The following is a 13510-nucleotide window of genomic DNA, read 5'->3' on the forward strand; positions in this document are numbered from 1 at the left end:
CCATGCCCTTTCCATGTTCAACTACTACCACTAACTTTTATTGTAAATATTTTTCACTAGATTCTTTAAAAAGTCTGTGGGGTACATAGGTCTTCCAGAGAGTAGGACTTCTATGACAGTAAAAATAAGGTCTGGTTTCCCTCAGATAGGTCTATTTTTAAAAAATTTCCTTCCTTTAAATGAAAAAGAAAAGAACAGTGGTTCTGTAGGATCCCATACCAATTCAAATTATAAACATAGAAAACAATCCACACTGGTCTCTAACAGCAGGGGACAAAAATAATTTGAAACAGCAGGTGAATTTTTCACACAGTGACATTTTTCTTTTCTTTTCTTTTTTTTAAAAGCAGTGGCATAAGTCGCTAGCTCAGCAAATGTTTTTCCTGATTACAGTTTGGAAAAGAACAAGACTTGGAGGCCCTCTTTACCCTTAGCCCTTCCTCCCGCCCCCGACTGTACCATTAAATCTTAGATACTGGGGAGGCTGAAAAGGATAGGGATGAAATGAGTAGTTGTGAGAAACTTTCCCCGACTTTATGCAAGGCAGCACTTGCTTTTTCTTTAAAGTTGATGATAATAGTGTAGGGGTTTGTGCTACTTGCAAGGTCACTGCAAGAGTGAGCACTGGACTTCAGACTGTAGCTGAGGGCTGAGGTAAACAGCAGGACTATAAATATCAGTGTCTCCCTGAGGCTTTGTGGAGCTGCCCCAGAGACGTAAAGAGAAAGCAGGCAGGCTCGGTGGAAGGGGCTGTGTAAGTAGGAACTTTGTCTTTCCCAATACTTGATTCTTTTAGAGTTGTGTGATAAATTTTTTTTTCTTAGGATAGATTTAGGAAAGAGTAAAGAAAATGAAAATTATGAAAAAAAAGGTCTGAACTTGAATGTAGCGGGTGAAGTTTCCAGTGAGCACATCTGACAGTTCTTGTTGACCTCTGTCTTGCCTTCTGCACGGCTGAGAGCAGGGAAAGTTGGAGAAATCCACACTTTCACTCTGCACAAGGTTGTGATGTTACACAGGAAATATTATATATTCTTATTTTTTTATTACTTATTTATTTACTTATTTATTTGTGTACTTATTTTAGAGTCAGAGTCTTACTGTGTTACCAAGGCTGTAGTACAGTGGCAAGATTATTGACTGCTTACCCAGCAAATTAAAAAAAAATTTTTTGTAAAGACGAGGTCTCACTATGTTGCCCAGGCTGGTCTTAAATTCCTGGGCTCGAACAATCTTCCCATTTTGGCCTCCCAAAGTGCTGAGATTACAGGCATGAATTACATCACCCAGCCAATATTTTCATATCTAAATATTTCTCTCTTAAATGCAGAGTGAGAACACAAAGAAAACAAAACAGTCGCACAGTTTTGAAGAAAAGCTGAAATATGCTCATTCTACAGAGCTGCAGAAATGTCCTGAGATATTGTGGGTAGTTTCAGAAACAAAAAGGGAAGCAGGGGGATAGAGCAGGTTCAATCCACAGTGCAGAAGTGGTTATTCTTAAAGGAGTTAAAACTCATGTTACTCAAGTAGTCTGTGATTGCATGCCAAATGTTGCAGTTTAAGTGGAGTTGAGTGTTTTCAGGTGAATGAGAGGCTTTCAGATGCTGGTCTGAAGCTGAGAGGTAGAGGATAGAGAAAGTTTCTACATATCCTGCTTTTTATGGGGAACTTTAAACAAATGTAGGTCTGTATGTGGCCAACAAATCTAGGTTTTGTAACAAAAAAGAAGGAAATTTGGTAAAACATACAATTACTTTCCAATTGTTATTGGATCAACTTTCAGTAAGTTCAATTTTGTTATTCCAATTATTTTTATATAGCTGACAACTGTAATTATAGTCAAAGGTTTATTATGTAAAAAATGATTTTACGAAAACAAAAATTGAACAGCCTATTGATTACGACAGAGGAAAATCTGAAAGTGCAAACTTTGTCATCCACTACCATCTGCCAGTGGCTTATTTATTCATCAAAAACCTAAATGAGGGGAATAGTTTTTCTGTTTATATTCACCATTTAGCCACTTGGAACTGTGCTCTATGGCAAAGTAAGGGTACCCAGTGATGAATTTATGTGAAGGTTCTATAACTACTGAATTTGTAGTCTAGAAAATAGGAAAAATCTAGACATTATGACAAGAAATAAAACAGCTCTAATTTTATTATTGTTGTTGTTGTTGTTGCTGTTTTTGAGTTGGAGTCTCACTCGGTCGCCCAGACTGGAGTGCAGTGGCCACTCCCGGCCACAGCAGCCTCGCCTGCTGGGCTCCTGCGATCCTTCTGCCTCAGCCTAATTATAACTTTTTGTTCTCTTTGTCATCCTAGGGCATAAACAAACAAACAAACAAAAAACCCTATAGTTAGTACAAAGTGACCTATCTAAAAACTATCAATATATTTCAGTTCCTAAGACATCATGTTTTGGATTTGGCAGAGCTGGTTTGAATCCAGTATTCCTTGTGATTTACTTATTCTCTTTGTGATTACAGAAGTTACCTAAAGTCTTAGCCATAGTTTTCTCAACTGCAAAAAGGGATAATGATCACATAGTTGTTTTAGGCACTAAATGACAAGACATATAAAAGTGCTTATCACCACCTGTATATAATTCTAGAAATGTTCAATAAATGGTAGCTATAGTAAAAATAATTGTGTTTGTATTATCATTGTAAATATCATCCTAAAGAAACTTCTTAGATTTAGTCCAAACATATCCTCATCTCTTAAATATTAGAATATTTAAAATGTTAGAATAAATAGTTGGGATGGTCTTAGTAAGTAATTTAATTTTATCTTTTCTCCCCCTCCCTCTCTCTCACTCTCACTGTCGCTGTTTGTCTCTCTTCCTTTAGTTAGGTTCTTACCAAAATATCCTACACAGGTAGGAATTTTGATGTGTTAAATAAAGTGAAAGGTAAGCAGGTTTAAGAAAATTCTGTATCTATCAGTGCATTAAAGCCTAGGTCAATCTGATTTTAGCTTTTTATTCCCCTCTTAATTCTGGACTCACTCCAGGTGACTTATCATTAGCTCTCTCCCTCCAAACAATATGCTTTTGCTTTTTGAAATCTCAAATCAGTGCCTAAAAATGTGCTGACTTCCTAGTTTGGGAATTTTGTTCTGATCTTTCTCCACAGATTCTTACATCAAAATAAACTTCAATTGCCTGGGTGGATTTTTCTTTATCTGTGCTGAATGTGTTCCTTTTTTTACCACCTCTCTATAATTCACTTTTTTTTGGTAACTCTCTGCTGAGAGAGCAAGTCCTAGCTTTAGTGATATTTCTGGTCAGGTATTTGACATTTTAACTTCTCTGCTCAGAGAGGGCACCTTTTTACCCAAGAATGTACTATCTAGTCATAGGAACTTTCTGAAAGTAGTGGAGCCTATAGACTATTCGGAAGTGAATTTTAGTGAGCCTTAAATGGTACAAAGAGCAGTGACTTGCAATATTACTCCTTTGTCGGATTTTTTCCCCCTTGATGATATTTATCCTGGATGAAGTAGTAGTGTTAAGGCAGGCAGTTTTACATCAAATCTTCTACTAGTAACATGAAGCTATACTTTAAGGAATAAATTTTAAAAAAGACATATCTAAAAAATTTATGAATAAAGAAGGTTTGAACCTGAAGAGCCACATTCATGCTGTTATATTGTCATTGCTGCTACCGTCTTACTGGGTTCTCTTTCTATGCTGGTTTCTTTTCATTTTTGTGTAGAATCCCCTTATCTTTTCCTTCCTTAGATTGGCAGAGGACAGAAAGAATAGTCAAATCTTGATGTGTCTCATAAAAGTTGGGTTGTGTCTGCAGAATATTACTTGGTTATATAAGCCACAGTCTGAACATTTTTCTAAACATGTATCTTTCCCTAGAGAAGTCCTTGGTTGCCTGATCAGAAGTCCTTGGTTGCCACATTTCCATATCATTCTTACCAGAGTATCTTGCTAAGCCAGATAGTTAAGAGATGTTTTGAAACTCCCCTGACCCTCTTTGTTACCTCCCCATTTACATGAAGATTTAGTGCATGGAAGCCCATCTCATGAGCCCAACAAATAGAGACAGAATCCATGGGCCAGGTATTTATAGGAAGCAACATTACACTTGCGGGATTTATAGACATTCATAGTTATGACTGTGAAGTTATCTATGAAAAAGACTGACAGATTTCTCTTTTATAGGACAACCCCAGCAATGTGGAGAGGCCTGGGGCTTGCCCTGGCTCTCTGTCTCCTCCCCTGGGGAGGAACAGAGAGCCAGGAGCAAAGCTCCCGATGTAAGCAACCCCCAGACTGGAGCATAAGAGATCAAAATCCAATGCTGAACTCCAATGGTTCAGTGACTGTGGTTGCTCTTCTTAAAGCCAGTTGATATCTGTGCATTCTGCAGGCAGCTGGGTAAGATAGTCTTTTTGTGGTTTAATATATCTTAAGGGCAAAACTATTAAATACATATACACATATGGACATAAAATAAAAATGGAAATAATATATTAAATCACACTTTTGGAAAAACTGTATGTGTTTATATAGAGATACATGAGAAGAGAGAAACTAGGGGAATATACACTAAAATGTTTTCAGTGGTTTTTCTGGGGTTATAAAATTTTTTTCTTCTTTCTGTAGACTTACATTTTATAACTTTCTATAAATATGTATTACTTGTATAATGGAAATGTTCTAAGACGTGCTCTGAAAATTGATCAGATACTTCAATATAAGAAACAGAAAAGATTTTGCCAGAGTAGAAAGAACACAAGACTTGTCAAATGCCTTGGTTCATTTAACAAATATATATCAAAAGTATTTATTGAGTTATTCACCACATATTCATTGGGTAGAATTCTCTGTATAGTTGTCCCTCGGTATCCTTGGGTGATTGGCTCCAGGACCTCTCTCCTCAGATATCACAATCCATAGATGTTAAAGTCCTTTATTTAAAATGTTGTAGTATTTGCATATAACCTATGTGCATCCTTTTGTATACATTAAATCATGTCTAGGTTACTCATAATACCAAATACAATGTAGATTCTAGTAAATAATTGTTACACTGTATTGTTTAGGGAATAATTAAAAGAAAAAAACTGCATGTTCAGTACAAACACAACCATCCTTTTTTTCTGACTATTTTTGATTTGTGATTTATTGAATCCACTCTATCTGTAAGAAAGTTTTTAAAAATACACACTTTCTAGAGTTAATTTGAAGGCTCAATGAGTTCATGTTTGTGCAAACATTTAGCACAAGGTTTTAAATAATCCTAAAAACAAAAGTTTGTGCAAACTCAGCACAAGTTTTAAATAATCCTAAAAACAAAAGTTTCAGTGTCTTTTTCAACAATATAAAAACAGTTATGAGTCAGTCAAAAATAGTAAGAAGAAGGATTTCACATAGAAAAATAAATATATTGAGGAGGAAGAGGGAAAAAAACACTAATCATTTTATATATTTTGTTCAAATTCTTTAGATTAGAAGACCTGCGAGTACAACTGGAGAAAGAAGGATATACTAATATTTCCTATGTCATTGTTAATCATCAAGGAATCTCTTCCCAATTAAACTACATACATCTTAAGAATAAGGTTTCAGAACATATTCCTGTTTATCAACAAGAAGAAAACCAAACAGATGTCTGGACTCTTTTAAATGGAAGCAAAGATGACTTCCTCATATATGATAGGTGTGTATACACACACAAGTCCCAAATTAAAAGATACCTACTTTGCTTGTATCTATTATTTTTTCCACCACATATAGCAGTCTTCTTTTTAAAATTATACTCAAGATTTTACATTAGTAATCTTCTTTATTGTTAAATACAATATTATATGTGAGTCATTTTCTCATATAATCTCTTTAACATTTAGAAACGAAAAGCACTCCTTACTTGTAACACTCTCATCTTTTTATTTCTATGACACTATATTCTGCTTATTTCCCCCATATCCCTCCTCTTTCCTTTCCTCCTCCCTTTACCTTCCTCCTCTACCTTCTTGTTTTTCCTCCCACAGTCTTTCTTTGTTGATTTCATATGCATTTGTGTTATTTGGGAGTACTCAGATCTCCTTTTCTTCATACTCTGCACATTCCACCTGAGCAATCTTTTCTATCCCTTGACTACAATGACAACCTGTATTTTGATTACAAATATACATATACAAGGCTCAAACACGATGACTGAATTCCAGACCAATATATCTACTTCATAGATATATTCACAAATATCTTAAATGCAAGTATTCAGATCTGGACTGGTTACCTTTTTCTAAAACCTGCTTAACACTTTAACCTTTGTGTGGTTTATATACAGCAACTTCACAGGGTCAGATGTAGTCAGGACTAGGGTGTATAGTCCTTCAGTTCACATATGTCCCATTATCAGTCATCATCTATTATATTGCAGGCATCACAAAATCCATCATGTGTGGCAGCCTCGCTGTCATCTACCTTTCAGAAAAGTGTGTGGCAGGCCTGTATTACTGACTCCTTTCATCACACCCTTCACCTCAGCTCAATCACCTCATTCTATAGGTTCTAAATCATCAGTATGTTGATCTACTCTCCATAATTACTATCTCAAGCTACTTCCCCATTATCTCTACTTTGTATTTTTGCACGTTTCCTCATTTGACTCTTTTATGTCCTGTATTTAATAGTAAGTGATTTAAAATAAGATATTTGTTTTCTCTTTTATTACCAAATACTGTTTCAAAATAAACCTAGTAAAGGGGTTAGTTGTACTATTTTAAAATAACTTTCTTAAAAGTAAAGAATGCAAGAGTTCACCATTCTGATAGGTAAATTAAAAAAATGACTATACGTTTTTCCCCTGTAAATGGGTATTCTGGTTAAATAAAAAGAAGGATCAAGCTGTGTATCACATACAGTTCTAAGCTAAGTATTTTGCAGATGGATAACCATACCTTGTAGACCACACTTGCTTATCTCTAATCTAATTAATAATTTTAAGGCTATATACCTGAATTTCTGAACTGTAAAGTGTGTTACTCACTTAAGCATGATCTTCATGAAACTACTTTTGATTTCACGAACAAATGTAACATTCATATTTTGAGGGTACCTCAATGTGTATGTTATCTGCTATTATAAACATTCTTAGTTGGTGTTTTATTTTCTTTCTTTTTTTTTTTGTTTGAGCTGGAGTCTCACTCCGTTGCCCAGGCTGGAGTGCAGTGGCATGCTCATGGCCACCCCAGCATTGACTCGCTGGGCTCTGGCTATCCTTCCGCCTCAGCCTTCCAAGTAGCTGAAATGACAGACACACACTACCATGCCCAGCTAATTTTTGTAGTTATTGTAGAGACGAGGTCTTGCCAAATTGCCTGGGTTGGTCTCGAACCCACAAGCTTCGGCAATCCACTCATCTCGGCCTCCCAAAGTGCTGGGATTACAGACTGAGCCATGGAGGTTGGCCAGTGTTTTATTTTCTTTCAGCTCTTCAGTCTAGTGAGTCAGACTCTGTCTAGGCCTAAGCCCTACTTGTTCTTATACTAAATTTTAAAAAATATCATATTTCATTCTTTTAGTCTTCCAACCCTTTAATTTAGTCAGTTGCAAATTATTATCCTTTGATTCTCAAAAAAAGCTACATATACCAGATAAAATGTGGGCAAGAAGAGCATTTCAACCCCACCATTTTTGAGGATGCCAAGTGTTATCATTCCAATTCTTTTATTGTGCTGGAACTTTTGTTCCATTAGCTATATTTTTAAGTAAATGAACTATTTGCCAAGAGTTGGATCTTCTTTTTCATTTTTTAAAAATTGGGCTGGTTTACTATTTTTCTTTTTTTTTTTTGATTGCATTTGCTTTATTAAGATCTTTTTGCTATGCTGTGATTTCTTATGTCACATTTGTATTGCCTTAGCAGTTATAAAAAGCTTATGTGATTTGCAGGGCCTAATTTATAAGTAAGTGGTTTGCACAGTTATAATTTATGTCAATCACAAAATTGTATTTGACCAAGTCACAATGACTATACTCCATATTTGTAATATTACTTAGTGATATATCTATAACATTTTAAAGTGCTAGTGTTAGACTTACTGTAGTCTTGCTATGAACTGATCTGGTATGTGTACCTGGGAGCTTAATTGTAGACCTCCACCTAAAAAAATTACTGAAGGTATGAAAGGGTCTTATTTATAAGACCATTAAACCTGTAATACCTACCCCAGACTGTGCTTTAATAAGATCATAACACAGAAAACATTGTAATGACATTGTATTTGTTCTTCTTTTAAAAGATGTGGCCGTCTTGTATATCATATTGGTCTGCCTTTTTCCTTCCTGACTTTCCCATATGTAGAAGAAGCCATTAAGATTGCTTACTGTGAAAAGAAATGTGGAAACTGCTCTCTCATGGTATTTTTCTCAATTATTTTTCTTAAGAGCTATCTAAATAGGTTAATGTTTCATGATAAATTAGCTAATCAATGTTTTGGTGGTATATGAAAAGTAAATAATATTTTTAATAATTATACACATTTCCTGTTATCTAACCCATACATCTTTTCAAGATACATGTTGCTGCCTTTATCTAGAAAGGTTTTAGAAAATAAGAATCAATGTAGATCACATGATGTTGCATGAGTAGAAGTGCTTAAAGAATTTAGTCAAATCTTATTACTGCAGTAATCTGAACATGTTCACACAAGAACACAGTGATAGCAAAACTTATCTACAGTGTTACCTGGAATGAAATTGGCATCAGAAAACTTTCTTATTTATCAAGGATGCAAAACTATGAAGCTTTACAATGTCTGCCCATTCTGCAGTTTAGATTACTGCATTTACTTCAAAATGGAATGAGTTGTTTACTCATCACTGGTATTTCTTTCCTAACCACTATGAATATATTTCTTCCTTGTCATGAGAATAACTATATTTAGATATTATTTTTAATAAAAAAGATACACAAATAATTGTTTTTAATTTGTGTTAACTAGACTTATTTTCCTTTACATTGAAAAGGAAAACAATTCTAAATATTTTCTTGATAGGGCAAATTGACAAAATTTGAACTCAGATTTAAAAACAATTATAAATTTTATTTGTGAGTTGTACTTCCTCCAGATTTTCCCAGGAAGAAAAAAGAAACCCACCTCAAATTTTAACAAATCATTTAATTAATTTATTTATTTGTTAAGGAGTACAAGTTAATAACGTGTATTTTTTCACATTTTAATCTTTATAGTAATCTCGTGAGGGTTATTTTACTTCTTTTAAAAATGAGAAAACTGAGGTAATGCAAGAAAAGTACAGACTCAATGTCTAACCTATACAAAGCATTAAAATAAACTGTAGCTATATTGATTCCTCATATTTTGGGATTTCTCATTTGTGCAAACACCTGATAATTATAATATGCCCAGTTATATTTTAAAAAGGCAGAAACAATTCTCACAATATGCTTACAATTTATGAATGACCTGTAAATATGAATTGCAGATCGGATACTGTGTGTATCTGATGTGCCAAATCAAATTAGAGGTTTTCTATTTCATTGTCTCCTAGATGCCATCAATTACATGACACATTATTTTATGTACATTAAAAAATATTGCCAATTAAAGTAGGATACAGTGTGAAAATATCATCAATAGTAGGATACATTCAAATTTTAGGTGTTGAAATTTTAAGGAATATGCATCATAGTACAATCAGTGAAATATAATTAGTTTTGAAATGAATTAGACTACCATTTGTGTTTGTCTAATCGTTGAGCACTTTGAACATTACACAGTACATTTTAAATATTTATCAAATTGTTCATAAGTTTATAATCAAATACTATTAAGTTCTAACACAGAAGTAATTTAGAAATAACAAAAAAAATGTACCACTTAGTATTTGTATGCTAAAATCCACTGAAATTTACAACCTTTCAAAACCTTCAAATATCAAATCATATCACTTCGTGAATCTTTGAATTCTAAGTTGAGCTTTTAATTTTGTTTACAAGTCAATTTTAGGCTGAAGTTTAACATTGTGTTTTTATATCTATAGGCTCTGAGTTTGTGGGTACCACAAAAAAAATAAAGCCAGAATTTCAGGAAATTAAAGAACTAGGATAATGCAGAATGGGTATCATGGTCAGTGTGAAATGGGCAGTAATTTGTTGCTTTCAGCTGACAGCACTGTGGTAGGGACACGTTAGCAAAGTTTCAGTGACGTTAAAGACATTTCTTGGCATAAGGTGAAGTATGAAAAATTACCAAATTTGAGCAGAGTTTATTGGCATTTTTAACTTATCAGAGATATATTAGTATTAGATTACAGAACTATACAGTATTAGATTAGATGCATTATTGACATAGATTCAAAAGATTCCAAATAGATCAACTGATTTTAGAAATTGGTATTTGATTGACTTTTCTGCAGTCTAGGGTCTTTTAGTCCACTTACTTTGTTTGCTTCTATAGATATAAACACAGTGGTTTGGTTTTCTTTTTAAACCTTTAACAAAAAGCTTAGGTATTGAGACAAACATCATACTCTTTATTCAATAGTACTAGAAAACAAAGCCAGCTCTATCCTAATTAACTTGGGATTTCATATATGTTAGCTGTTAGCTCTACAAATTATTTTTCATGCATGACTGCTATCTCTATAAACTTGTTAATAAGTGATTTATAAATCTGTTACAGACTCTCAAAGATGAAAACTTCTGTAAAAATGTATCTTTGACTACTGTGGAAACAACTGAAGCTCATCGTCATCACAAGCATCATCACAATCACAGGCATCAGCATCTTGGGAGCAGTGAGCTTTCAGAGATTCAGCAACCAGGAGCACCAGATGCTCCGATTCATCCCCCTCCTCTAGGCCTTCATCACCACCACAAGCACAAGGATCATCATAGGCAGGGTCACTCAGAGGGCTGAGATATGCCAGGAAGTGAGGGTTTACAACTTCCACAAAAGAAACTCTGACGAAAGGGATGTATAAATCAATTGCTCTGCAAATTGCCCAAAGATTCTGAGTTGGCTCCTAGAAGCTGATGCTGACATTGTCGACATCTGATATTTGAAAAAACAGGGTCTACAATCACCTGACAGTGTAAAGAAAATCTCCCATCTTTATGTAGCTGACAGGGACTTCGGGCAGAGGAGAATGTCACTGAATCTTGTCAGTGACGTTTGCCTCCAGCTGCCTGACAAACAAGTCAGCAGCTCACACCCACAGAAGCCAGTACCAGATGAAGCTGAAAGAATAAGGCAAAAAAGTGAGAATGACCATCAAACTAAATATTTAAAATAGGATATACTCCCCAAGTCAGTCTAGATACAATTTAATTTCCAGCATTTAAAAAATCTACCAAATTAATTCGTGAACAAAAAATAGGAATTGGATTTGTGCCAACATGGAGAAATCTACTGGATTGGCTTTTAAATTTTAAATTTCATGTCATAAAAATTTGACCCAAACAGTATTTTTATTAGGGGCAACTGAAAGGTGATTGCAGCTTTTAGTTAGTATGTCTTTTTTTTTTCTTTTTCCAGTGTTCTACTTGCATTAATGAGAACAGAAGCATAAACTATGACTTAGGGGTTTCTGTTGGATAGTTAGCAATTTAGAATGGAGGAAGAGCAACAAAGACATGCTTTCTATTTCTTCTTATCTCTCAAAACAATATTATCTTTGTTTTTTCATACTTACATTTTTTAACTGATTAAAACTTTAAAAAAAGAAGTGGATTTTTTATTTTAAGATCCAGAAATACTTAGCAGATGAATATTTTGCCAAAAAGCATATATAACTACATTTTAAGTATCCATTTGTCTTTTTTTATATCTAAGACTCATTATCTTAATTTTCATTATCACGAATGAATAAAAACTTTATATCTTGTTTTCTTTCTCTAACACTATATCATACTAATCTAAAATTTGAGTGGTTGTCTTGAAAGATATAAAGGGAAAGGTAAAGAATATTGTGTATCTCTAGACTGCTTAGAAAGTATTCCATAGTCAATGATGGTTTAATAGGTAAACTAAACCCTATAAGCCTGAATTCCTTTATGGTTAATACTATCAAGCAAGAATGCAGTACACCATTGGCTAAGGTATGGCTTTGTCTAAATAAACTAAATTTTAAAAGTTTAAAGCTGTCTTTTGTTATTATTACATAGGCAGTATGCATATATTGAAATACAAGTGAATGTTTCAATTGCTTTTAAATAAATTAGGTAGCAACTAATGAATTTACTGTTAAGCTCAAAACCGTCTACACTTAAGGTAAGACTCTTTGCCAACTGAAAGACGTTGCTCTAAATCACAAATGGTATTACGAAGAACTGCAATCTCCTTGTTTTTTTCTTCTTGAAAATGTTGAAGCTTCTAAATGAAATAAAAAAAATTTTGGTTACTACAATTCAGAAATAAAATTTAGTAGAAGGAACAAAAAAAAAAAACAACAAAGAAATATGCTTTGAGCATAAGTTCGAATTTTAAAAGATACCTTATTTTGAAAGGTATATGATTTCAATTTTGACTTAATGGATAAAACTGGTATAAGGTAACAAAATATATAGTTAATAATTATATGTTTTTTTTATAGAAACACACTTAGAAAATTTATTTTCCTAAGCAACAGTCATGGGAGAAAAATTCACATACCCTTCTGTAGATACTTTGAGGTAAAACCGTAGACTCCGGATATGATTTTGATTTAGTCTGAAGTCTTGCTAGTTTGGCATCAAACTGAATCAAATTTTAAAAGAAAGTTATTGTAACAATTACAAATAATTGTTTCTATAAATACAATATATTCCATGGTATTCTTTGGCATATAATGTGTAATTTAAGTGTATTTTTTGCATAACAGGCTACAGGTTAAAAAAATTCTTTAAGAAACAATTTTTAAGAAAGAACAAAGAACACACAGACAAGATTAACTCTGCATGTTAAAATTACCTGGGGAGTTTTTTATTTTATTTTACTTTATTTTTTTGAGTTGGGTTCTTACTGTCGCCCAGGCTAGAGTGCAGTGGCACAGTCATGGTTCACTGCAGACTTGATCTCCTGGGCTCATGCAACCCTCCTATCTTGGACTACCAAAGTGCTGGGATTTCAGGCATGAGCCATTGAGCCCAGTTGGAGAGCTTTTTAAAAGTACCAAATACCTGAGAGCTACCACATTCTGAGGTGCAGCTAGCAATCGTCTTTGTCTCTAAATATATGGTGATTCTATCATGCAGGCAGAGTTGAGAAACTAGTTAAACGTAAAGATACATAAAACATATTTTCACATTACCAAGAATGTATTGTAAAAAAAGAAATGTAGTGTAATCAACAGTCATTGGAGAAAAACTCACATACCTTTCTACAGAAACTTTGAGGCTAAACAGTAGAATTTGAATATGATCTTTTCAACTTAGTTTGAACTCTTGCTGGTTTGAATTAAACCAAATCTGGCTCGGCCTGTAATCCCATGCCTTTGGGAGGCTGAGGTGAGTGGATTGCCTGAGCCCGCGGGTTCGAGA

General features: G+C 34.0%; 2 protein-coding genes across 6 annotated transcripts in view; one reads left to right on the top strand and one right to left on the bottom strand.

The window, feature by feature from the left end:
- The first annotated feature begins 523 nt into the window (after window positions 1-523).
- On the top strand, window positions 524-12132 carry SELENOP (selenoprotein P). 4 transcript variants are annotated; one of them, XM_008052713.2, is made up of 5 exons: window positions 524-754; window positions 4183-4398; window positions 5471-5683; window positions 8271-8388; window positions 10674-12132. In XM_008052713.2, exons 2-5 carry the CDS (start codon window positions 4196-4198, stop codon window positions 11271-11273), a joined length of 1134 nt encoding a protein of 377 aa, XP_008050904.2. In that variant the 5' UTR covers window positions 524-754; window positions 4183-4195; the 3' UTR covers window positions 11274-12132. The 4 variants fall into 4 exon arrangements, with proteins under 4 accessions (XP_008050904.2, XP_021565488.1, XP_021565486.1 ...); XM_021709813.1 differs by lacking the exon at window positions 8271-8388 and having other exon boundaries at window positions 10674-10888; XM_021709811.1 differs by lacking the exon at window positions 524-754 and having other exon boundaries at window positions 4151-4398.
- CCDC152 (coiled-coil domain containing 152) overlaps window positions 11932-13510 on the bottom strand; it is a 38306-nt gene continuing 36727 nt past the window's right edge. Inside the window, exons 8-9 of one of the 2 annotated variants that reach the window (XM_008052712.2) lie at window positions 12645-12728; window positions 11932-12365 (exon numbers count right to left, since the gene is read on the bottom strand). In XM_008052712.2, the coding sequence (XP_008050903.2) occupies window positions 12243-12365; window positions 12645-12728 (207 nt within the window). In that variant the 3' untranslated portion in view covers window positions 11932-12242. Of the gene's footprint in view, window positions 12366-12640; window positions 12729-13510 lie in introns of both variants that reach the window. The other variant, XM_021709814.1, reaches the window with a different exon arrangement.

This window comes from Carlito syrichta, unplaced genomic scaffold (genome assembly GCF_000164805.1).
Source record: "Carlito syrichta isolate Samal-C Ts95f unplaced genomic scaffold, Tarsius_syrichta-2.0.1 Scaffold287357, whole genome shotgun sequence".
Classification (NCBI taxonomy): domain Eukaryota; kingdom Metazoa; phylum Chordata; class Mammalia; order Primates; family Tarsiidae; genus Carlito; species Carlito syrichta.